The sequence below is a fragment of the Nicotiana tomentosiformis genome, chromosome 5 (genome assembly GCF_000390325.3).
Source record: "Nicotiana tomentosiformis chromosome 5, ASM39032v3, whole genome shotgun sequence".
NCBI classification, from domain to species: Eukaryota; Viridiplantae; Streptophyta; class Magnoliopsida; order Solanales; family Solanaceae; genus Nicotiana; species Nicotiana tomentosiformis.
In genome coordinates, this window is record NC_090816.1 from 110849371 (window position 1) to 110874055 (window position 24685).

Sequence of the window (24685 nt, forward strand, 5' to 3'; positions counted from 1 at the left end):
TTATCTCACCGCATGCGTTTCAATACCCAGACCTTATACCACCGCATGCGTATCAACATCACAATATATTGCAATTTGCATGCTCAAATAATTTAACTTGCCAAAATACTTCAACAATAATATTTTTCCACAATAAAGAGATCGCGGCTCATGCCAACATAAATTATCAATAATATTTTTTTACAATAAAAAGCTCACGGCTCCATCACAATGAGTACGAAAATCTTACAAAAATATTCAGGAATAAATAATTCAGCAAAATAATATTTCAAAATCTTTAATACATTGCTTTAATACCAAATTAAAAAATGTCAAATACTTCATATTAATAATATTTAATTTTAAAAAAATCAATTTCAAATAATGCACAGAATAAAAGAAACCAAGTTTCAACTAAACAAGTAAAACAATTAGGAGGAAAAGGTCAAGCAACTTTAAAATATAAACATTAAATCAATGATGAAGAATATATCAAAATAAAATAGTTTAATTAATGCGCAACAATGATCTACACAATTTAAAAATATAATCTTTCACATTTAGCCCGTGTATACGACTTTCAACACATTACAATTTATCACTTCAATACCAATCCTAGGGGAGATTCCCCCTCCCCCCTCCCCCCACAAAGTTAGACAAGTTACTTACCTCGACTTGCTCCAATTTAACCAAGTAGTATGCTTTTTCCTCGATTTTCTGACTCCGATCGACTCGAATCTAGACATAATTAATTCAATACAGTCAACAAAAACTATAGGAATCAATTTCATAAGAAAATACTATATATTTTAATAAAATCCGAAATTAGCTCCCAAATCGTCCGCGGGGCCCATATCTCGGAGTCCGGCAAAACTCACAAAATCCGAAAATACATTCAATTACGAGTCCAACCATACCAATTTCACTCAAATCCGACTCTGATTCAATACCAAAATCTCGAAAATTCGTTTCTATCAAATTTCAAATTTTTTCCAAATTTCAATCTCAAAACACTAATTAAATGGTGAAAGTAATGATATATTTGTGTATATAGACCAAATGCGAGTTAGAATCACTTACCCCAATGTCTTTCCTTGAAAATCTATCAAAAACCGCCTCTGCTCAAGCTCCAGTTTGTTAAAAATGATGAATGTGACGAATGCCCTCTTTTATAAATCTGCCCAGGCAGCCTTCGGAACTGGGCCTCGATCGTGGCTTCGATCACAGGCTCATGCCTGGACCTCGATCATGGCCTCGATTATGGCATCGAGCCTGGTCCTTCGATCATGGCATCGAGCCTGGCATTAAGCTTGGGCCTTCGATCATGGCATCGAGCCTGGGCTTTCTATCATGGCATCGAGCTTGGGCCTTCAATCATAGCCTCGATCATGGCATCGATCCTGAGCCTCGTCTCTGGCTTCGACCCTAGCCGTCGACCCTGGGCTCGATCTTGGGCTCCATCACAACCCAAAATATCGAGCAGAAGAGAAAAAATTGCAGCAACTTTTTAAGTTCAATTTTTGATCCGTTAACCATCCGAAAACTCACCCGAGGACCTCGGGATCTCAACCAAATATACTAACAAGTCCGAAAATATCACAAATTTATTTGAAACCTCAAATCACATAAAACGACGCTAAAATCACGAATTATGCTCCAATTCAAGCTTAATGAAACTTAGAATTTCCTACTTCTACATTCGATGTCGAAACCTATCAAATCAAGTCCGATTGACCTAAATTTTTGCACACAAGTCATAAATGACATAATAGAACTATGAAAATTTTTGGAACTAGTTTCCGAATCCGATATTAAAAAGTCAACTCCTCGGTCAAACATCCAAATTTAAATTTTTGTTTTAGCCATTTCAAACCTAATTTCACTACGGACTTCTAAATAAAATTTCGATCACGCTCCTAAGTCCCAAATCACCATACGGAGCTGTTGAAAATACTTAGTTTGTTGAAATAAAATAAAATACTTTTTTACATCATGAAAAGAAAGTACTCGTTTTGTTAAAATGAAAGAAAATATTTTTTCTACATCAGGAAAAGAAAATACTTAGTTTGTTGAAATGAAAGAAAATACTTTTTCTGTATCATGAAAAGAAAGTACTCGTTTTGTTGAAATGAAAGAAAATACTTTTCTATATTATGAAAAGAAAGTACTCATTTTGTTGAAAAAAAATACTTTTTCTATTTCAGGAAAAGAAAATACTTAATTTGTTGAAATGAAAGAAAATATTTTTCTACATCGTGAAAAAAAAGTACTTGTTTTGTTGAAATGAAAGAAAATATTTTTTTTAATATCATGAAAAGAAAGTACTTTTTTGTTGAAATGAAAGAAAATACTTTTTACATCATGAAAAGAAAGTACTCATTTTGTTGAAAAAAAATACTTTTTCTATTTCAGGAAAAGATAATACTTAGTTTGTTGAAATGAAAAAAAATATTCTACATCATGAAAAGAAAGTACTTGTTTTGTTGAAATGAAAGAAAATACTTTTTCTACATCATGAAAAAAAAATACTCATTTTATTGAAATGAACGAAAATACTTTTATTAGATCACGAAAAGAATATTCTCATTTGGTTGAAATAATAATAAATAAAAAAGTACTCTATCTATAACATGAAAAGAAAATACTCTTAATAATAATTCTATTTAGAATGGGTGGTGGGCGAGGTTGGGGTGTGGGGTGGTTGGGTGTGGTGGGGGGAAGTAGGGGTGGTTTGGGGGTTATTGGGGATGGAGAATAGGGTGGAGAAGGTTGAAAAAGAGTTTTGGAAAATGTTTTCCCTTCTTTTGATAAGGAAAATATTTTCCTTCAATTAGAGGAAAATGAGCTTATGAGAAAAATATTTTCCAAAATATTTAAGCCAACCAAACATGAGAAAATTAAAAAATATTTTCATTCATACCAAACACGTCCTAAACCCCCAATATTTAAATGAAGCTCAATTTTCTCAACTCTATATACCATAAAACACGTTTGTTATTTGGGAATTTGTTTTTTTATAAGAGTCTCTTTGGAAGGATACCTTGTGATTTGGTGTAATTACTAGCACTAATTACAAAGACTTGTTTATTTGTCATAACGTAATTATAATGTAACTACATACCTCATATTTGATTGCAAAAATGCAATTACAAAATTTTATATTTTTAAATTTTAAATAAATATCAATTTTAAAAGTTAAATAATTTTTTTTCAAATGAACATGTAAATAACTTTTAATGTATAATAAATATATGTGTATATAAGAAATACTAAATATTTTTTATTAGTAGGTATTTAAATACATAAAAAAATTGAAAAAGTATGTTAAATAATTATGAATCGTAATTAATATAGTAAAAAAGAATCTGTATTTTCCAAGAAATAATATTCTAAGTTTACTTAATTAATAAAATTCCAACAATGACTTTAAATATTTTACCAACTCATATGAATAAAATCCACGGCAGCTAATTCGAATTTCAGGTACAAAGTTTAATCTAATTTCTACATGGGATTAACTAAGTCATATTTTAATAAAGGAAAAAAAATTTAACAAAAACGATTATATTCATATTTTCTACAAAAATAAATTGGAGTAAGTTAAATTTAAAAAATAAATGCCAAATACTTAAGCAGCCCCTTAAACTTGCCATAAAATTTTATTTAGACACTTCAATTCTTCATCATCGAAAAACCCTCTTTAGCAATATTCATTTAAATCTATATATTATTAAAAGGAGAGAAAAAAGCCCCGGAGAGGAAAAAGCCCTCTCCTTAAGCCAAGTGACAGCTTAGAAAAAAACCACGTGGCATAAGTAGTTAATAATTAGTTATTTAATTAATAATTAGTTATTGATTAAATTTTTTGAATTTAAATATCTATAAAATAATAAATAAAATATTTTATAATGAAAAAAATAATAATTAAAAATAACGTCCATTCAAATTGGAGAGTAATTTCAAGTTGGAGTTTTTAAATTATTTTAAAATAAAAAACTAAAATTATAAAAAAAAATAAAAAAACTTCCAATTCAAAATTTCTTTGTTTTTATTATAGATTTTTTTTTCTTTTTAAAAATAAAAAGTTTATTTATTTAGAAAATATTACTGAGAATAATAGAATAAAATAAAAAAATTAAAAAATATATATATCTTCTATTATATATATCTATATATCTATATCTATATCTATTCTATATATTGTTAAAAGGGGAGGAAAAAGCTCTCTCTCCTTAAGCCAAGTGGCAGCCTAGAAAAAAGCCAAGTGACATAAGTAGTTAATAATTAGCTATTTAGTTAATAATTAGCTATTTAGTTAATAGTTAATATTATTTTTGAATTTAAATTAAAATATTTTATAATAAAAATGATAATTAAAAAAAAGCTGTCCATTCAAATTGGAGAGTAATTTTAATTTTTCTTAATTATAATTCTTTTATAGTTATTAATAAATTATATATCTTCTCTTATATTATAAAAAAGAAAGCGAGCCGACAAAAATATTAAACAAAGTAATATGCTAATAAGAATTTCTATTAACAATGTAAAAATACTAAACATTGGATAATAGAATAAAGAAAAATATAGAACAAGAAAGTTATTCGATGACTATATTAGTCCCTTTCATTTAATAAAGATTTTATTATTGGGTATATCATATTGACAAATAAGTCTGCAATTAAAATTTATTAAAGCAATACGATCTAATATGTTCAAACAAGCCCGATCACAATTTAATTTAATTTATATTTTTTAATATTGATCGTGTATCGCACGGGTACGACTACTAGTATGAATTAAATCCATGGCGGCTAATTCGAATTTCCGGTACGAAGTTTAATCTAATTTCTACATGGGATTAACTAACTTATATTTTAATAACAACAACAACAACAACAACAACAACAACAACAACAACAACAACCACAACCTAGTATAATCCCACTAGTGGGATCTGGGAAGGGTAGTGTATACGCAAACCGTACACATACCCTGGGATAGAGAGGCTGTTTCCGATAGACCTTCGGCTCCCTCCCTCCAAGAACTCACCACCTTGCTCTTGGGGTGACTCGGACTCACAACCTCTTGATTGGAAGTGAAGAGTGCTCACCACTAGAGCAACTCACTCTTGTCTAACTCATATTTTAATAAAAGAATTTTTTTTTTTAACAAAAACGATTATATTCATATTCCCTACAAAAATAAATTGGAGTAAGTTCAATTTTTAAAAATATGCCAAATACATAAGCAGCCCCTTAAACTTGCCATAAAATTTCATTAGACACTTGAATTCTTCATCATCGAACAACCCTCTTTAGCAATATTTATCTCCATCCTCTTCTATTATACGCAAACAACCCCTGATTTATTTCCTAGGTTAAATTTCAATTCTACCAGAGCAGGAAAATTGAAGCTGTTCAAAAAAGAAAAATATATTTGGGAGAAAAAAGAAGAAAGAAAAATTTTCAAAAGACATCTTATAATTACACAATATAATTACTATCAATTTTTAACTCTACTTGAAAATTAAAGAGTGTAATTACTCTAAGTTTCATGCTGACCAAATAATTACTTGATTAGACAAACCAAACTGCATAATTACCTCCAATTACATGTTGGCTTTCCAAACATGCTCTAAATTGTTCATAAATATTTTCTTTCATAGGAGACGTGACCTCATAAATCATTTGAAAAAAAAAAATAGAGGATGGTCTACATATTCATAACTACTCTTACGTTCATAACTATGCTTACCATAGGATCTTACATAACCAACGCTTAGATCCTCTGCAATTAGATCGCATTCACAACATTCCTTCCTTCCCTCACCCAGCTCCCTACCCCAAAGAAAAAGAACCAAAAAAGATTTAAGACTAAGAGAGCAACTTATCCAACCATCCTGGGATATAGTAAGTGTTGAAAAAAAGCATATTATTTCTAAATGCATTGTATTTTCTCTGAAACATAATGCTACACTCAAATACATAATTGTCCCACTACAGGTTGCTCGAAGCCATGATTGGAGAATAATGAGGGAGGACCAGTTACAAAGCCAATATTTTGATTTCTATGTATCAATATTCTGGTTTTCTTCATCTTCTCCGTTGATCCCGGTAGGGTCCTTCATCCTCCTGGTCCTTCAAGAAGCCTAAGAAAGCAAGAAAACCGAAAAAGAAGAACCCACCTTTCCAATTGCCTCCACCACCCCCACCCCCACCTCCACCGCCATCATCATCACGAGGGGGAAACCCAGACCCACCATCATCCAGTGCAGGAGATTTTTCCTTACCTGTATCCAGTCCAGATATATTAGCGCCCATATGATACTTTGCACTGGATATTTATAAAATACAAGCATGGCTGTTAATTTTGTGCTGATAAACTTCCGGGAAACCACTGGTTAAGTAAAGGCTAAACTGATGTATTTTTTTCAGCAGCAGGACAGAATGGAGACACTACTAACCATAAGTGTAACAGTCAAAATAACTAAAATGCAAAATACAAATAGTTATTTCCATCCATTCGTTCCACCAGTTGCTATAAAGAACATCAACAAATTACCTTGAACTGGTGCAACTGTAATGGTTGATTGTTCCCGTGTGACCGTCTGCGTCTGGCCTTCAGCACATCTGGCATTCTGCGTTGATGCAAGAAACAAGTGTTGAACAGAGATGCTAGTAGCACTATAGATTCAATGATGCAGCAAAATAAATCAAATACTGAATGCAAGTAATAGTAGGCACAGCAGTACTAACTAATATACAAACATACTAACTGCAGTAATAAACATACATACTAACTGAACGGAAAACTGAATACTGAACTATATTAAATTAATCAAATCCTCTTTCGGATTTTCTTGCCCGTGATGCGTTATAACCACTTTCAAGTAATAAACAAACATATATCTTCACATGTTAACCATCCATATCAATAAACAATAAGTGGCAAATAGAGAGGCTAATATATTTGTTGTAGTAAATGCAGTTGATTTTCAATATACTAACTGCAGAATCCTGCTTCGCATACTGAACTGCACATATGGAGACATAAGCCAATGTGATTACTATGTGCCATAAACAGCTACTTGCTGTAGCATTCTGAAGCTCTGAAGTTAATAAGAAATTACTGAACCACTAGAATCACTATAGGCGTGTAATTAGCTAAGCAGGCACTCCTAGCAATTACACAAACACAAGTACTAAAGAGACTGTTACCAAAGCAGCAGAACATATTATTGAAGCACGTTTTTCTTGGACACGACTCATTAAGCGTCTTCTGCTGTTAATGAGTTGAGATTGCATGCAAAGCGGCTGGAGGCCAGCAGGAACAGATACTATTGGCTTGAATTGCTTATCCCCTGCTCTCACTGTGACAATGATATCCAATTATTAACAATTAAGATAGAACAAGCAACAGGATGAGCAGCAATTCTTCAAAAGTATTTTGCTAGCATTGGATTTTAAACTATCAAATGTTTTGATCACATCTTTGTCAAACCTTAAACGCAAATGTTAAATTAGCACTTCAAAAATACCATCACATTACATTAACTACAAAATCAAAGACGAGATTTGTTTTACTTTTTATTTTTTTCTTTTGACAATTAAAACAAAGACAAAGGCTTTGACTTGGGGAAAAGGATGCATCTCAGACTTCCATGGTGTTAAACAGCACAAAATTCAGAATGCTAGATGATAGATCATAAACCAAAATTTTCACTTCTACCGATTTGCTGTATATGAAAGTATTATATATTTGACTGTCAGCGGGTGAGTGCAAATTGATGTTTTCATAGAGAGAGAAGAGAAAGCTAAGCTAAAACAGTCTAGTAGTATATGCAAAATAGCAACTGATATATTACAAGAGGATCATTACTTAATGTGCCTATCTGCCTTAATTCCTACAGCACTTGCACAATAATGCTAATCAGATATTTTACATCTAATCCGGTTCCCTAACGTATTCAGAGCTTCGAATCAGAGAGAGTTGACAGTCCATCAGATTCGTAGGGAGCATGAAGGGGAAGTTCTATGGATCTCACGTTTAGAAGAAACCTGCAAGACGGGAGATAGAGGAGTTCTAAAGGTTGATGGCGTTACTCTATGGGCAAACCAAGCCTCACCTTAATAGTGACTCATGGAGATGGGCGTAGAGGAGTGATTGGTTTATTCACAATCAAATCTTTTTACTAGAATTTGTTGGTGAGAGAGGAGACATATTTTCCGCATTTATCGATTTGGATTCCTGGGGCTCCTAGGAAGGTTTTTTTTTTTGCATGGTTGGCAGCGAGGGGATCGATTCTGACAGCTGAGGATGTGAGGAAGAGAAGTATTACACATATCAGCTGGTGCTACTACATGTGCAAATGTTCGGGCGAAGAAGTTGATCATCTACTGTTGCATGGTAGAGTAGCATCGGGTCTGTGGAGGGTGGTCCTCAATTTCTTTGGTGTTCAATGGGTGATTCCAGGTACCGTTAAAGATATGTTGCACAGCCGGGCCAGTAGATGTAGGAGAAGAAGACAAACGGCATGGAAGGTTGCTCCGTTCGCTCTTATGTGGATCGTATGGAGAGAGAGAAACATGAGAGCTTTTGAGGGGATTGAAAATGAATTTGCACATTTGAGGAATAGCCTTTTATCTTTAATTGCTTTTTGGTGCACCCATGAGATCCCTACTCGTATAGATAATTGTGTATCTTTTGTAGTGGGTTGCTCTAGTGGTGAGCACCCTCCACTTCCAACCAAGAGGTTGCGAGTTCGAGTCACCCCAAGAGCAAGGTGGGGAGTTCTTGAAGGGAGGGAACCGAGGGTCTATCGGAAACAGCCTCTCTACCCCAGGGTAGGGGTAAGGTCTGCGTACACATTACCCTCCTCAGACCCCACTAGTGGGATTATACTGGATTGTTGTTGTTGTTGCTGCATGTTTTGTGGTAGATTCTCTACCTTTTGGTATACCTCTTGTATACGGGAGTTTTCCCTTTGTTAATAATATCATTAACCTTGTAAAAACAAAAAGGACTCTCAAATGAGCTAACCAAGAGAAGTTGATACATTAATGTTTAACAGGATCAAGCATCACTGTGAGATCCTAATTACATGGATATTAATTATGACATCCCTTATCAAAGAAAGACATGCAGAGGTACTTAGTTAAAAGAATCAATCAGGGGATATACACAAACATACCTATTGGCAAAGTAACTGCACTCATAGTGGTACTGGCGGTTGATAACATCTTTTTGCAATAACTCTGAGTCTCCCTGAGATTGAATCCTATTACAATCCTGCAATCCAAAAGGAAAAATAGATTAAATATGCAATTCATACAGAATATAATAGCACTTGCAAGAGGGTATCAACAACGATATTGCTTGTCACAGAAATGGAAAACCATTATCGCCGCACTCTAAGTGTTCTCAGTTGGCAAACTATCAACAAAAGGACGGTGGTGTCCAATATCAGCAGTAAATGACTTCATTCGATCATCTGAATTTCATGAGTGTTTGATAACACCAAGCAGTGAAGCTTTTGGTGTATCTGGAACGAAAGGAACCACATATATTTTGATGGAATCTCAACTCCAACTCACACTTTGAAGGCTTTTTGCTTTAATCTTTACAGTTGGAATTATCTTAAGCCTGTACTTTGTCCAATTAATTTTTTGGATTTTGTAGGCTCACTGAACTTTAGCTGATCAATTGTCATGGAGCTAGCATTATCATCTCTTTTGTACTCTCTTTTGCATCTACTTGATGCCATTTAATGATATTTACTTCATCAAAAAATAAAACACTAAGTAGTGAAGCTTATACATATACAGAAAATCAGTTAATATTTTTTAGGTACACTGTTAATCCTGAAAAAGTACAGTTACAGCTCAGTGAGGCAACTAAAGTTCTCCATTACAAATTTCCAGATTATATTTCCGAAGGTAACAAAATAGCACAAAATTAGGAAATGCATTTAGAAGGTCAATTCTGTCTTAACTGCCCACAGCAAACCACATTTTCTCGCGCATTCCTTTTTCTATACATACGGCTCTCTTAATAAGACATTAGAAAGTTCATCTTGGGCACTATGAGAAAGTAGACAAGAAGGATCTGAGGATAAGATCCATATGAGGGGGAAATTAGCAATCAACATGTCCATCTTGACGTTTTATAACTCAGACATCTAGAAACAACCACCATTGAACCTAAACTTCACACTGAAGCAGATCAGTTAATACTTCAAAGCCTGACACACAAGAGCCTTTATTCATCAAAAAATTGGTTAACTTCAAGGAGAGATGTGCTTTCCATTGAGACGCACTACTATTCACACATTATCTGGCTTTTTAGCAGCTAGCCCCCTAATCGGGAGGAAACAGTTATGCATTCCAAGGTCATACATCTTCAAAAATAGCAGTAAAGTCAAACTAAAATAACAAACTAAACTGAAAGTATTAGGTGACAATCTTATAAAAATGTAAATACAACTGACTCTCATATCAGATGCCACAAGCATTCTGTTGCACAACCAAATAGAAACCACCGAAGCATTCCTTCTTAAAAGGAGGCTCATAATGGATTGGCTCCTATAGGAGCATAGAGTCTACTACGTTAACTAATTCGGCTTGCACTGGATTTTACCAAGCGATGTCTATAATTCGGCTTGTAAGTAATTTTCGGTCTAAGATTTTGTTGGTTTTAAGGTTTTACTTCCTGTTTCAAATTGATATTTACTTAAGTATTATTTTCAGGCGTTGACAGCTTAAGCTTCTGTACCATGACTTTTTATCTGCCTTGACGTACTCGTGGAAACAAAACCAAAAAAAAGGGCTGACATGGTGCGTTCTTCTAGTAAATTGTTCAAAATACGGTAAAAACTAGTTAATATAGAACATACCAATACCAATGCCAACTATAAGACATACTAATATTGAGGTAAATAGGTTTACTAGCAGTGGCGGAGCCAGAATTTTCGTTAAGGTGTGTCAAAATATATAAAAGTAAACATATCAGGAAATTAAGGGGAGTCAATACATAGTATATATACATATAATTTATTTTTTTACCTAGCTACACAGTGTATTTTTTCCTATAAGGTGGCTCTGCCACTGAGGTTTAGCATCCATAAAGCTCTAGTTTGTACGAAAACTTTCCTGGGGTTCACCCACATAGTATGTCAAGAACAAACTCAATCTTCTACCATGGAACACTCCTTATATTAGTATAGCATAACAAAAGTAAGTATCTACAATACCAACTACGGGTATTCAAATTGCACAATTTTCGTTACTTCCAACAAGGGCCTAGGCACTTCCAAAAACAACAGTCAAAAGGTCCTATGCTACACTTTTTTTTTCAATTTAATTTAATTAAAACATACCGTAACATAATTTTTCCTCTAAATAAAGTTACAATCCCCCCCCCCCCCCCCCCAAAACAAAATAAGACACGACCAATACCATAACAACCCCACAAAATTTCACCTATATTCAATAGCAAGATCCAACCTTTTCATAAATCAAAGTAAACCCAAATAATAATTCACATAAAAAAAGAGAGAGACAAACCCAAAAAAAGAAAAAGAGAAAAGTGAAAACTGGGTTAAAGTACGAACCTTTTTCAGATACCCAATAGAAGGAGAGTGAAATTAGACTCTGCCAATATTGAAGAAGAATGATATAAAGAGAGGAAAATTATTTGTTCTTTGTTGGGCTGATGGTTTATTGAAGGGGGAAGGAATGACGAAGAGGGAAAAGAAGAGGTGATTACTTGGATAGGAATTTTGTTTTGGGATGAAAAAGGTTATGGGTTCGGGTAAACCGCCTGTGTGCTAAGACCCGTTTTAGCGAGTTGGGTTTTTTTTCACCTTTTGTAATCTGACCAAAAGGCAGGTTATCTCAAATATTACATGATATTGTAAATGGAAGAAAAGAAACAAAATTCCTCTTGGCTTTATTAACGGGAACTTTACATAACTGTCACAGTTTAAAAGAAATATAATCAATTCTTAGCAGAAAATCTAATATTACAGTTGTGGCAGGAAAATATTTATATTTGTAGCACACAGTTCCATTAAAATAAGAATATTAATTATTAATCCCTAAACATAAACAATTTGAATGGAAAGTCATTATTTGTACAAAAATCATGCCCCTTTTTTTCTCTTTATCTATTAGCTTTCCTTCTTTTTCTTCATCTTCTTAATTTTATTTTCTGCCGAATCCAATATATTTTTTAAATTTTGTTCCATTCGTTTTCTTTTTAATTATCTTTCTTAAGTTTTTCTCTTTCTTCTTTCTTCATTTCTTAACGTAAAGATCTTACTTCGATAATAATATATGTTAATATATACAAAACGTATATATAAAAAATATACATTCAATTAAAACATATAAAATATACAAAAAAAATATACATAAAAAATACATCTTCAATTAAGATGACACCTAGACATGTAAAATATACACAAAAAATATATCTTAAATTTAATTAAGATGGCATATAAATATACCAAAAAAAATGTACATAAAAAATACATCCTGAATTAAAATGGCACTTGATATATAAAATATATTTGAAATATACATTAAAAATACATCTTAAAATAAGATGGCACTTCACAAATAAATATACAACAATTATATACATAAAAATATATTTTGAATTAAAGTGATACTTGATATATAAAGTATAAAAGACGTATAAATCAATACATCTTGAATTTAGGTGGCATTCACATATGCATCAGATTTTCAAAAATAGAGTGAAGAAGATAAATGTGTTATAATTTTGTATTGCTGTAATAAACAATTAAACTTTCTGAAAAAATAAAACAGAAAGTTAGTAATACTTGTTTAACGAAATAGATTCTGAAAAATAAAAAACAGTATGGGAATAAATCGAGCCCACTGAATACACAGTGTGTCCTTAAGGAAATTATTCCCCTCAAGTACCCGAGGTGCTGGAATATATCCTCCCAGGATAGAACGATTTAACTCACCAGTGTATTGGTACCAAAAACTCTGATGAACTGCGATCCACTCAATGGTCGTAAAATACACTCGAAAATATTGTACAGAAGAAGAAGAAGAAGAAGCTCAGAAAATTTCGTAAGGAAAGATTCTGGGATTCAAAATATTGCGGGAAAAAAAACGGGCCTGACCGAACCGGGTCGCGGGTTATTCCGGATTGAATTTTTAGCCGAAGCCGAGCGAGCGACGACGACGACGGCGCGATGCTTGCCTTTTTCTTAACTCTTTAAGAGCTAGAAGAAGAGCAATTATATATATACCCATCAAAAGCTTTTTCTTCCTACAATATGGGACAATGTCTCTTTCCCAAGGAAAACTCAAATGTTTCATTTTCCCTCCATTTCTCATTCACCCTCTTTAAGCTACACAAGTTTAAAATCCCAATAAAATGTTAGAAAGGGAGAATGGAGATGGATAAAAAAAGTACTTCCAGTGATTAGCGAGTCAGTTAACTTATTAAATGTTAAGCTTAATTTTTATAATATGCTAATAATAATAATAAAATATTCTTTATGTAATAAACAATAAATGATGCTATTTTTTTAAAATAATAGTTAAAAAAGGATCAAGCGTGTAAAAAACCCTTTATTAACTTGAAACTCTTTCCTCCTCTTCTGTATTTTTTTTCCTTTTTTTGTCTTGCTACTTTCTGTTTCTTGTCTTGCTATTTTATCTTTTTTCAGCTTTCTTTACCTAGTTTGTAAGTATAAACTTAAGAAATATTATATTTCTAACTACGTGATTTCATAATCAAGTTATGAGGATATGCAACATAAATTTATCGCTAAATTTTGGAAGTAGGTTTAAAATGGTATCACGATCCAAATTCATATGATTAGCATAAGGGTGGCAAGTGGGCCGGTGCAGGCCCGGGACCGCGGATCAAACGGGCTAAACGGGCCAGGACCGTTTGGCCCGGTTTTAGTGGGCCTGGGCCGGTCTCGTGGGTCGGTCTTATGATTTGGGACCGTCAGGCCCGAGACTGTTTAGCCCGCCAGGGCCCGGGACCGGCCCGGTTCCTTAGCGGGCCAAACGGTCCCAACGACTATTTTTTTTTTATAAAAAAATAAATTTATTTTTTTATTTTTAAAAAAATTTAGCCGTTGGACTGTCAAAAATAGTCGTTGGCTATTTATAAAATAGTCATTTAACCCCCCAACTTTGTTTTAATCCCAAACTTTTTATAATTACACTTTTCCCCAATTTTCAACTATAAATACCCCATCATTCTTTCATTTTTTCTTACAAAATCATCAATCTATCACAATCTCTCTCTAATTTTCTTCTATAATTGCTACTATTGCTTACTTTATTGTTACAATTTGTGAAACAATTGTGAAGTTGGTGAATTGAAGTCTTCAACGATAATCAATTTCCAACAAGTTGTTCGTCAATTCGGTAAACTCGTTCCAACTCTTAAGTTTTAATATTATAATTTTGTTTGTTTTATTTATTTTCTATTACTTTATTAATTAAGATGACTTCCTTAAAAAAAAAAATTGGTAAAAATAAGGGAAAATCCAAGTGTGACGAATCTAGTGCTCAATTTGTTCCTCCCCCACTGCCCCGGACTCCCCGAACCAAACTCCATATACGGCCTACACATGCTATTCTTGATAGCGATAATAGTTTATTACAATTTACTGAAAGTCAATTTTGCCATCATATTAGATCTGGTGAACAATTAGACCATGAATTAATGAATGCTCTTTATTCTAATCCAACTATTGATGAAAATGATGACGAGGAAATAGATTTTGATGAAACTCAACCGGATGATGATACACCAACTAGTCCTGCTCCTGATGTTAACCCAACTAGTAGTAACCCTGCTAATCCAAATGATGCCCCATTTGATACTCTTGTTACTACCCCTACTTTCTTTAGACAACCTAGCAAACGGACGGAAACATCTCTCGTTTGGCCATTTTTTACTCAACTAATTACAGAAAATAAGGCTAAGTGTAAAACTTATGGCACAGAGTTAGTTTTTAAATATTTTGGATCGGGGGGGAGGGAGGAAGGGAGACGGGAACTTTGTCTAGACACATAATGAAACACCCTCAAGATAAAGTGAGATATCTTAATCTGAAAGCTTTGGCCGAGGGGAAAAGTTTACCTACTCCTAGTGAGGTTGACCCTAGTACCGGTTCAAATCAATTTTAACCGAAAATTAACACTGTTACCGGTAGTATTTTATATTATGATCCAAAAAAAGATCGGGAAGAATTGGCAAAAATGGTAACTGTTATGTGTTTACCCTATAGTTTTCCTTCTGATCCTAACTTTGTTCATTATATTAATTTTTTTTTATCCTACTTATAAAGATTTTTCTCGCACAACCGTAAAGAGCGATATTTATAAATATAAACATGAATATGAACAATATTTGCGCTATTTATTTACTCATATAAATTGTCATGTTGTTATTACAACTGATATTGGTAGAAGTGGTAACGACTGTGATTACCTTACTGTTACCAGTCATTGGATTGATGAGGATTGGATAATGCAAAAGGGCATTATTTCTTATAGAATAATTAATTCACGTCACACAGGGTAGTTTATTGCTGGCACAGTTACATATATTTGTAGATATTTTTGTATTAGTGATAAAATAATGTCAATTTCAATGGATAATGCTACTAGTAACACAAATGCTATAGCCTTGCTTACCACTACGCTAAATCCTACATTTAGTGATATTTTTCATGTTAGATGTATTTGTCATATTTACCATTTAATTGTGGGTGATGGTATGAGAATTTTAAATATTGAAATTGAAAAGGTTAAAATGGCTCTTAACTGGCTTTTTATTCAAACCGTAGAAGTAGACTTAGAGAATATTTTAAAAGATGCAATGAATTTGGCCTAAGAGAAAGAAAGGTTCATAACCTTTGTCCAACTAGATGGAATTACATGTATGAAAGTTTGGTTGTTGCATATGAATATAGAAACCCCATAAACTCAAAATTTAATGCACATGTAAGTGATGATGATGAACACCTTACAAATGGGGATTGGGCTAATGTTAAAATACTTGTAAAATTTTTAAAAAAATTTCATATTGCTACAAATGAATTTTCTGGGCAATATTATCCTACTATTTCAAACTGTTTAGTTTATATTGCAGAACTTGCAAATTTGTTTGCTCATTTTTCAGAGGGTGGGGAAATTTATAAACTTGCTATTGATTCTATGAGAAAAAAGTTTAAAAAATATTTTTTCCCTATTTCCCCTATTTATGGTGTTTCTGCTTTGTTAAATCCTTGTATGAAATTAGGAGGTCCTCATTTTTGGTATGAAACTGTTTATAATGGTTTAGCACTTAAAGATGAGGAATTGTCTCAACTTCCGGAAACAATAGCCTCAATTATAATAAATGCTCAAACTATTTTTAATACGTATCAAGTTGCATTAAATCATGCTAGACCAAATGTTCCAACTCATTCTTCTTCTGATTCTCAATCATCTAAAAGAACCGCGGGAGTAAGAGCACTTAGTGCTTGGGCGGGGTTTAGGGGTTCTCAAGGTTCTAGTAGTAGTGATTTTTCACAACTAAATGAGCTTGAAGTTTATTTATCGCAGGAAATTGAGGAAGTGAATCCCGACGGTTCCTTTAATCTTTTGGAATGGTAGAAGGACAAAGAAAAACACTTTCCGGTTCTTTCAAGGATGGCCCGAGATATTTTAACTATTCAAGCTTCAACAGTGGCATCAGAGAGCGCTTTCAGTCAAGCAAGACTTCAACTCGGTGATTATAGAGTGTCTATGAGGGAGAGTTTGAAAAAATCAGTACTTTTCAAAGATTGGATCCGGTCAGAAAGAAAAATTTTGGACTTGCTGAATCACAACCAGATGAAGACGAAGCTTACGAAAAAATGCTAGCTGAACTTGCGGAGGATGTTGCTTCGCCCGGAAGTGGCGATGACCAAGCAACTTTTCCGCCACCACCAACGGAAATTCCTCCGGACCTTGATAGATTTATGAAGTTTGTAAGAGATACCATGTAACTTGTATGAACAAAAATTAGTATGTATTATGTAACTTATATTTTGGCACATCTTGATTAGTTTCTTTTTCTTCTCAATGGTGGTATTAGCACCTTGTTGTGCTCATTCCATAGGGGGATGAAGACTAAGAAAGATATTGCCATATTTTTTAATGCTATAATAAAATTACAAGGCATATCTCTTTACAATATTTTTGTCTTTAGACTTAGATATTATTTTTAACATCCTTTTATCTTTAGACTAATATATATATACTATACTATACTGTATATACATCTTATATATAGTATATAAGATGTATATATAGCTTATCGAATATAGCTTATATATATATATATATATATATATATACTATATATATATATTTAATATATATACTATACTATATATACATCTTATATATAGTATATAAGATGTATATATAGCTTATCGAATATAGCTTATATATATATATATACTATATATACATTTAATATATATACTATATTATATATACATCTTATATATAGTATATAAGATGTATATATAGATTATCGATATACATCTTATATACTATATATATTCGAATATCTATACATCTTAGATATTTATTTTAACATCCTTTTGTCTCTAATATCTATTTATTTATTTAAAAAAAAAATATTGGGCTCACTTAGCCCGTTTAGCCCGAGGCCCGGGACCGTTTAGCCTGGGACCAAACTGTCCTGGTCCCGGGCCGGTCCTTAGAAATAGCCCGTTTAGGCCCGGGCCTGTTTAATTTGGGCCCGGTCCGGGACCGGGACCGTTTGGACCGGCCCACTTGACCCGTTTAGGCCCGGAACCGGCCCACTTGCCAGTCCTAGATTAGCATCCGATACACTATCCCACCCAAGCAAACTAACCCATATAAGAATCCTTATTTATATTCCTCTAACATGCATGCGGAAGTATTTATAAAAACATAAACATTTTAGATCATTATAACCAATGCATGGCGACAATCTTTAAATCAACACTTTTTCACTAAATAAAATTCATAAAAGTCGAATATTTTATTCTTGCATGTCATATGAGTAATCATAGAATTACAACCTCACAAAATAAATTATTGTGTGTGGAAGTTTTTTGACACAGAATGAAATAGCCAACGGAGACAAACCATGGTGACTCATAAGTATAAAGTGAATATCCCTCCGTGATTAAAAGTGTGGAGTCTCACCAAAAGCATAAGCAAAAGATGTGGAGATGTTCTATCCACGTACGGTGCTCGTGCTGCTCAAGACCAGTTTATAAAAATAAAAATTTGACCAATTAGACTAAACTCCATATGTCTAGTATGTACCATAAATGGTTTCCTTCAAGAAGTAGGACATGATTTAAGTAAAGTCATGAAATATGTAAAGCATTGATATAAGAAAGAAATATTTATATCAATTCAAGTTTTATGATGAAATGAAACAACAAAGTATAACACATTTCAAAGTCCTCTTTTAGCTTTACAGTTTAATCTAAACCATGTGAGATTGTTACCTTTAACCGAGAGTATTATATATATAAGGGAAAGGGTCAAATATGCCCCTGAATTATTAAAAATAGAGCAATTATGTCCTCCATTTATATTTGGGTATAAAATTGCCCTTGCCGTTAATAAAGTGGTTCACTTTTGCCCCTCCCCACTAACAAACTCCACATCAAGGACAATTTTGTACCCAAATACAAATGGAGGACATAATTGCTCTATTTTTAATAGTTCAGGGACATATTTGACCCTTTTTCGTATAAAATAATACTTTTTTGCTGAGTTGAAAAGGTCTAAATATACCTCTAAACTATAAAAAAAATAGAGCAATTATACCATCCGTTTGCATTTGGGTACAAAAGGAGGGCATAATTTTGTATCCAAATACCCACATAACAACAACAACAACCCAGTATAATCTCACTAGTGGGGTCTGGGGAGGGTAGTGTGTACGCAGACCTTACCCTTACCCTGGAGTAGAGAGGCTGTTTCCAATAGACCCTCGGCATCCTTCCCTCCAAGAACTCCCCACCTTGATCTTGGGGTGACTCGAACTCACAACCTCTTGGTTAGAAGTGGAGGGTGCTTACCATCAGAGCAACCCACCTTGTCCAAATACCCACATAAGAGAAATGTAAAAGTAGAATTTGTGATAGTAACTTATGGATGTATCGATATGCGGTTGCAAATTAAAATAGGAAGACGAACGAAAACAAATTCACCATTAATTACTTGGTACTCTAATAATAAGATTTTGCATTAAGAATTGATATTACAATGTAAAAGGTCATTTTATTACGGATACATCAATGATGAACAATGGCATTGTATCCTTTGAGCAGATACGGATTCGAGTCTCTCTAATGGAATATTGTTTGGTTATCTTACATACTAGGACTTATGAGTTCAAAGAATATAAAAATCAAATCACACCGGTAAGAAAATAATAAGTAAAAAAAGTGAAGCTGGCCGGAGGAATTTTCCGATGAGATTTTTCGTCATTGTAGTAATTACTACATAAAAGATATGGCAAGACATTCCTTTCCCTCTCTTTTTTTTTTTTTTTTACAGAGAATACTTTTTCTCCAACATAGATTTTCAACTCAGCAAAAAAGAATTATTTTATACGGAAAATGGTCAAATATGCCCCTGAACTATTGAAAATAGAGCAATTATACTCTCAATTTGTATTTGGGTACAAAATTATCCTTGATGTGGAGTCTGTTAGTGGGGAGGGACAAAAGTGAACCACTTTATTAACGGCAAGGACAATTTTGTACCCAAATACAAACGGAGGGCATAATTGCTCTATTTTCAATCGTTCAGGGGCATATTTGACCCTCTTCCCTATATATTAATATCGATAGAATAAAAATTACACTAGCTGATCAACCTAACAATAAGTATTTAATTTCTCTTAGTACCTAACGAGTGGACTTAACCTCTTTACCTTAAGTAATTATTATTTGCTCTCATAATGAAGGATTTTATCCCGCAAATTTCAGCTTAACCTCGAAATGCCTCTTTACATCGGTACGTGTAGTTCCATAGTAATGAACATAATATTCTATTTGATTTTTGACAAATCAAATAGAAATCCTTTCTCGGTTCATGTTAAAGCAATTAATAAGATGAGTGTTTACCTTTTTATCTAACATGTGTTATTTCAATGTGGAAAGGTTTTCAAAATATTCTGTTAATCCTGGAACTAATGTTTACAGTGATGTTTTATGTTTGTATAATAATCTGCCATTGAGAATCTGATGTGCTAAAGTTAGCTGTTAGGACAGTTTTGGATAGTAAGCATTCTGTGAAGGAATGGCCATTTAGAACTTCTGCTACTCATAAATTTACATCAGAAATATTCCCTACAAAGGTTCTTGTGGTTCTGAACTATACAATGAACTCTACAATCTCCTCTTTCTCATCTCTAGTCCTATTTCTTTACAAAATTTCAAGGGCAGAAAAATTTGCACCACAGTCCTACTCATGATCTCCTCAAGCGGGAAGTGAGATCAACGAACACATCCTCTTTGATAGGTATTGTGAGACCGCCCATTGGATGATCAAATCCAAACTCTTCTTCAACTTGAGCTAACAAGTCTTGGAATAAAGGCTGGCTCAGGTATGATATTGGCACGACGAATCTCTTCTTTTGACTCTCTCCTACATATACTGCACAATGTAACACCTCCACATATCGACAAGTCTCATAACCAACTGGTGATAGACAACAGCACATGAAGTTTCACATGGCTTCTCATGATTTGGAACAGAAGACACCCTTAAAATAAAAGCCACAAGAATGGATGAAGTCGATGATTTAGTATCACATGGTATTGACTTCTAACTCCTTGACAGGCACTTAGAATTTTAGGCCATATATTTGTGGAATAACAGGCATCAGCACATGGCTTTGCCTTTGGTTGTTAGTAGCAATACTTAATCTCCAAATCAAAGCCTATCTATAACCTCTTGTATAAATAACACTGCCTTCAATTGGCTTTTTTCATCATCAGATACACGCATTATCTATTTAGCGATAAAAAGGTTCTAATTTTCTAGTGTACTCCAAATTTTCAAGGAAAAAAAATGGAAAGAAAGACAATGCTCATTACTAAGAAGCTCATCACAATAGCAAGGAGATGGCAAAAGTTTGCAGCTATGCAAAGGAAGAGGATTTCGCTTCCAAGAAATGGCAGTGATGCAGACAGTTGTAGTACATCTTCATCCTCTATCGCCGGAAAAGGCCATTTTGTAGTCTATACAATTGATCAAAGGCGCTTCCTAATTCCCTTGGCTTATCTTGAAAATGAGGTCGTTAGGCAACTTTTAAGCATGTCCGAAGAAGAGTTTGGACTACCAAGTGGTGGGCTTATTACATTACCCTGTGATTCGGCGTTCATGGACTACATCATATCACTGATCAAGAAAGGTGTAACTGCTGGAGATCTTCACAAAGCATTGCTCCTCTCAATTCCTTCATGTTTCTATTCAACTTCTTCTTTTCACCAAGAAAGAGGAAATCAACCGATTCTTGTTTATTGAGACATGAAATGGCCATATTTTGTAAATGATAGCTCAAAACAGATTGTATAGCAAATGAAAAATCGGCAACTGAAAGTTGTATTATTACAGATGGAATAGAGATTTAACATTGTCATCATGGAGTAGCACTATTATTTTATTGCAGGCAATCAACTTTGTCTATCGAAACTTACAGAACGTATGAATCGAAACAACGCAAGTCTAAATGACATGAAAAATTAATTGTAAAGAGTTTAAATGAAGTGAAATCAGTAACTGTTCCTTTTCCAGACTTCCTTTGCAGTTAAATTTCATACTTGATCAGTATAGATTGAAAGGAAGCTGCAAATTACAACCACATAAAGGAGGGTCCAAGAGCTTTAAATAGCAATAGTAGTTCTTAATTGCTGGTGTCAATAGAGCCAACAGCATAATTGTGCAAAATGTCAGTTACATCCATCTACTGAATTAGGAAACAAGAACATATAAAAGCATCGAGTCTTCTAATCAAGTGACTTGAAAAAATTTGCTTAATTAAAAATTGGCTATATCCATTTGACAGGAGGTTAGTCATTTTAACTCAACTTTACAAGCAGAAAATCCTTGTTTACTGCTAATATACAAAATGGTCAAGAAAAAACGAGGAATTGTTTCCCTCTTTGTCAAGTCCCACTCACATGAAAGTGGCTTCTCTACCAGCTCTCATCTTTCACATTTCTAAAACTATTGCTTTACAAAATTTCATGGGCAGATGAATTCGCGCTATGGTCCTTCTCATAATCTCCTCAATTGCGGGAAGTGAGGTCGGTGAACACATCCTCTTTGCAAGGTATTGTGAGACCGCCCATTGAATGATCAAATCTAAACGCTTCTTCGGCTTGAGCTAATAAGTCTTGAAATAAAGGCTTGCTTGTAGGGAAATGACACCCGAAAAATAACAATAATACTGCAATAATATTACTTATGAGCAGAATTACACGAATGAGCAGAATTACACGAATTGGCTTGAGTCGTGCTGGGCATTGTCCTAAGAAATTATTTCAGCAATGTGAAATGTTTCCCAGAATAAACAAGTCTACCTCTATTTATTTATAGGATACACGAATTAGCAAAATTAAATAATACCAGCAATTTTGGAATGATAATAAACACAGGTTATAAAAGAAATTGGAACACACATAAAGCTAGGCCTAAAATGAGAAGGCTTGTAATGATGATTACTAATTATTAGCAATCATGAGAGAACAAAATATTTGTTGGTATCTTCGGATGGTATAGGAAGTGGTATTTATAGTTGTAAGAATTGTGTAAGAAAATGATAAGTGTTCGTCTACTTGTCAAAAACTTTTCATGCGAAGAGACATTTGGTAAGGGCTCTATACACTTGGTCATAGCATCAAGGAGATCAAGTCACATAACTATTTATACAGCTACTTGTCCACAAAAATATTGAAATACTACCACAGTCCTTACTCTTTCAATTTTTTGTACAAATAAAAGTAATGGATAGAAGAGTAAAACTTGCTGGATTTGCATGGTCTAAATATAATAGGTTTGGTGTCTTCTGGATTATGAACCAAACTTAGACCAAAAAAATTTAACCTACAGAATTACCGGTGAAATATAATATTTCTATGAACCAATAATTCTTATTGTAAGTCAGAGATTTTATCAATCACATTTCGACCCTCACAATTTTGATGTTCAACGCGTTTTGCGCCCAATAGGCCATGCGCGTGCCTGATTATTCATGAGAGCTCTAGAGACTAGGCCAAAATCTCATGAGAGCGGCCCACTCCACTCTCATATAGGCGAATTCATTAAGTGTATACTATTTTTATATACGCTATACATAAGAAATATGAATTCATTAAGAGTTATAGCTCATCCTCTCAATTAGTAGCAGTCAAGCACTCTCTTTTACTGCTTCAATGTCAATATTGACTTGTTATTACCCATATGAACCTACTTCATGGGATCTCCAATCACATAGGTTGGGTTACCATCTCTATTGACAACATGTCGGCCTTAACCCTATCTCTTTTGAGGATTGAAGAATTAATTTTCTTCCCACAGGTTTAGTCAGAGGATCAGCCAAATTTACTTCTGACTTTACATAATCAATGGAAATTATTCCATCTCTCAGCAACTGCTTTATGACATCATAGTCTCAATTTCATGTGTCTACTTTTACAATTATAAGATTTATTCTTTGCTATAGCTATTGCCGCTTGGCAATCACAATGTATAGACACATGAGGCAATACGTCCTTTATTAAAGGGATATTAGCTAAGAAGTTTCTTAGCCACTCAGCCTCAGAACCAGCTAACTCCAAAGCTACAAACTCTGATTCCATAGTCAATCTAGCTATGATCGTCTATTTAGCTGATTTTCACGATATTGAACCACCACCAAGGGTGAATACATAGCCACTAGTGGATGTGGTCTCATCTGAATCAGATATCCAGTTTGCATCACTATACCCTTCTAAAATATAAGGAAATCCACTATATAGGATACCATAATTCATGGTTCCTCTCAAATATTTCATTAGTCTATCTAATGCAGACCAATGCTCTCTATTAGGATTATGCGTATATCTACTTAGTCTACACACAATATAGGCTATATCCAGCCTTGTAAAATTCATTAAATACATCAGACTCCCAATAATCTGAGCATATTTATACTGAGCAACTGGGTCACCATTATTCTTTTTCAACTGAGAGTTAGCGTTAAAAGGAGTGCTTACAGGTGTGATACTCCCTCCGTTTTAATTTATGTAAACCTATTTGACTGGATACGGAGTTTAAGAAAAGAGAGAAGACTTTTGAACTTGTGGTGTAAAATGAGGCACATATATTTTGTGTGGCTATAAATCATTGTATAAAGGTAAATTATTTCCAAATAAGGAAATGGGTCATTCTTTTTGGCACAGACTAAAAAGGAAATATGTTCATATAAATTGAAATAGAGGGAGTATTAAAATATTCAAACTTCTTTAGAAGTTTCTCAACATAATGTTCTTGTGATAACATTATACCATCTTCACTCCTTATAATTTTAACTCTCAATATTGTATTTACTTTACCCAATTCTTTCATATCAAAATTCACAGACAGAAATAATTTAGTACTTTGCA

General features: G+C 33.5%; 2 protein-coding genes across 2 annotated transcripts; one reads left to right on the forward strand and one right to left on the reverse strand.

Moving 5' to 3' along the window:
* Positions 1–5893: 5893 nt before the first annotated feature.
* Positions 5894–11789, reverse strand: LOC104116738 (protein YELLOW LEAF 1, choloroplastic-like). The gene is made up of 5 exons (XM_009627658.4): positions 11588–11789; positions 9170–9267; positions 7197–7348; positions 6541–6616; positions 5894–6268 (listed from the first exon to the last, which is right to left on the reverse strand). The coding sequence occupies exons 2-5, from the start codon at positions 9216–9218 to the stop codon at positions 6072–6074; spliced, it is 474 nt and encodes a 157-aa protein (XP_009625953.1). The 5' UTR covers positions 9219–9267; positions 11588–11789; the 3' UTR covers positions 5894–6071.
* Positions 11790–21107: 9318 nt separating this feature from the next.
* Positions 21108–21563, forward strand: LOC104108109 (auxin-responsive protein SAUR68-like). The gene has a single exon (XM_009617090.4). It carries the CDS (start codon positions 21108–21110, stop codon positions 21561–21563), a length of 456 nt encoding a protein of 151 aa, XP_009615385.1.
* Positions 21564–24685: the final 3122 nt, after the last annotated feature.

Bases quoted from the DNA above. Each gene is read 5' to 3' on its own strand.
- LOC104116738 (XM_009627658.4), bottom strand. From the start codon at position 9,218: ATGTTATCAACCGCCAGTACCACTATGAGTGCAGTTACTTTGCCAATA. The intron at 6,617-7,196 runs GTAACAGTCTCT...GCATCAACGCAG, and splicing joins TAATATGTTCTGCTGCTTTG to AATGCCAGATGTGCTGAAGG. The intron at 6,269-6,540 runs GTAATTTGTTGA...GACTGGATACAG, and splicing joins TACAGTTGCACCAGTTCAAG to GTAAGGAAAAATCTCCTGCA.
- LOC104108109 (XM_009617090.4), top strand. From the start codon at position 21,108: ATGGAAAGAAAGACAATGCTCATTACTAAGAAGCTCATCACAATAGCA.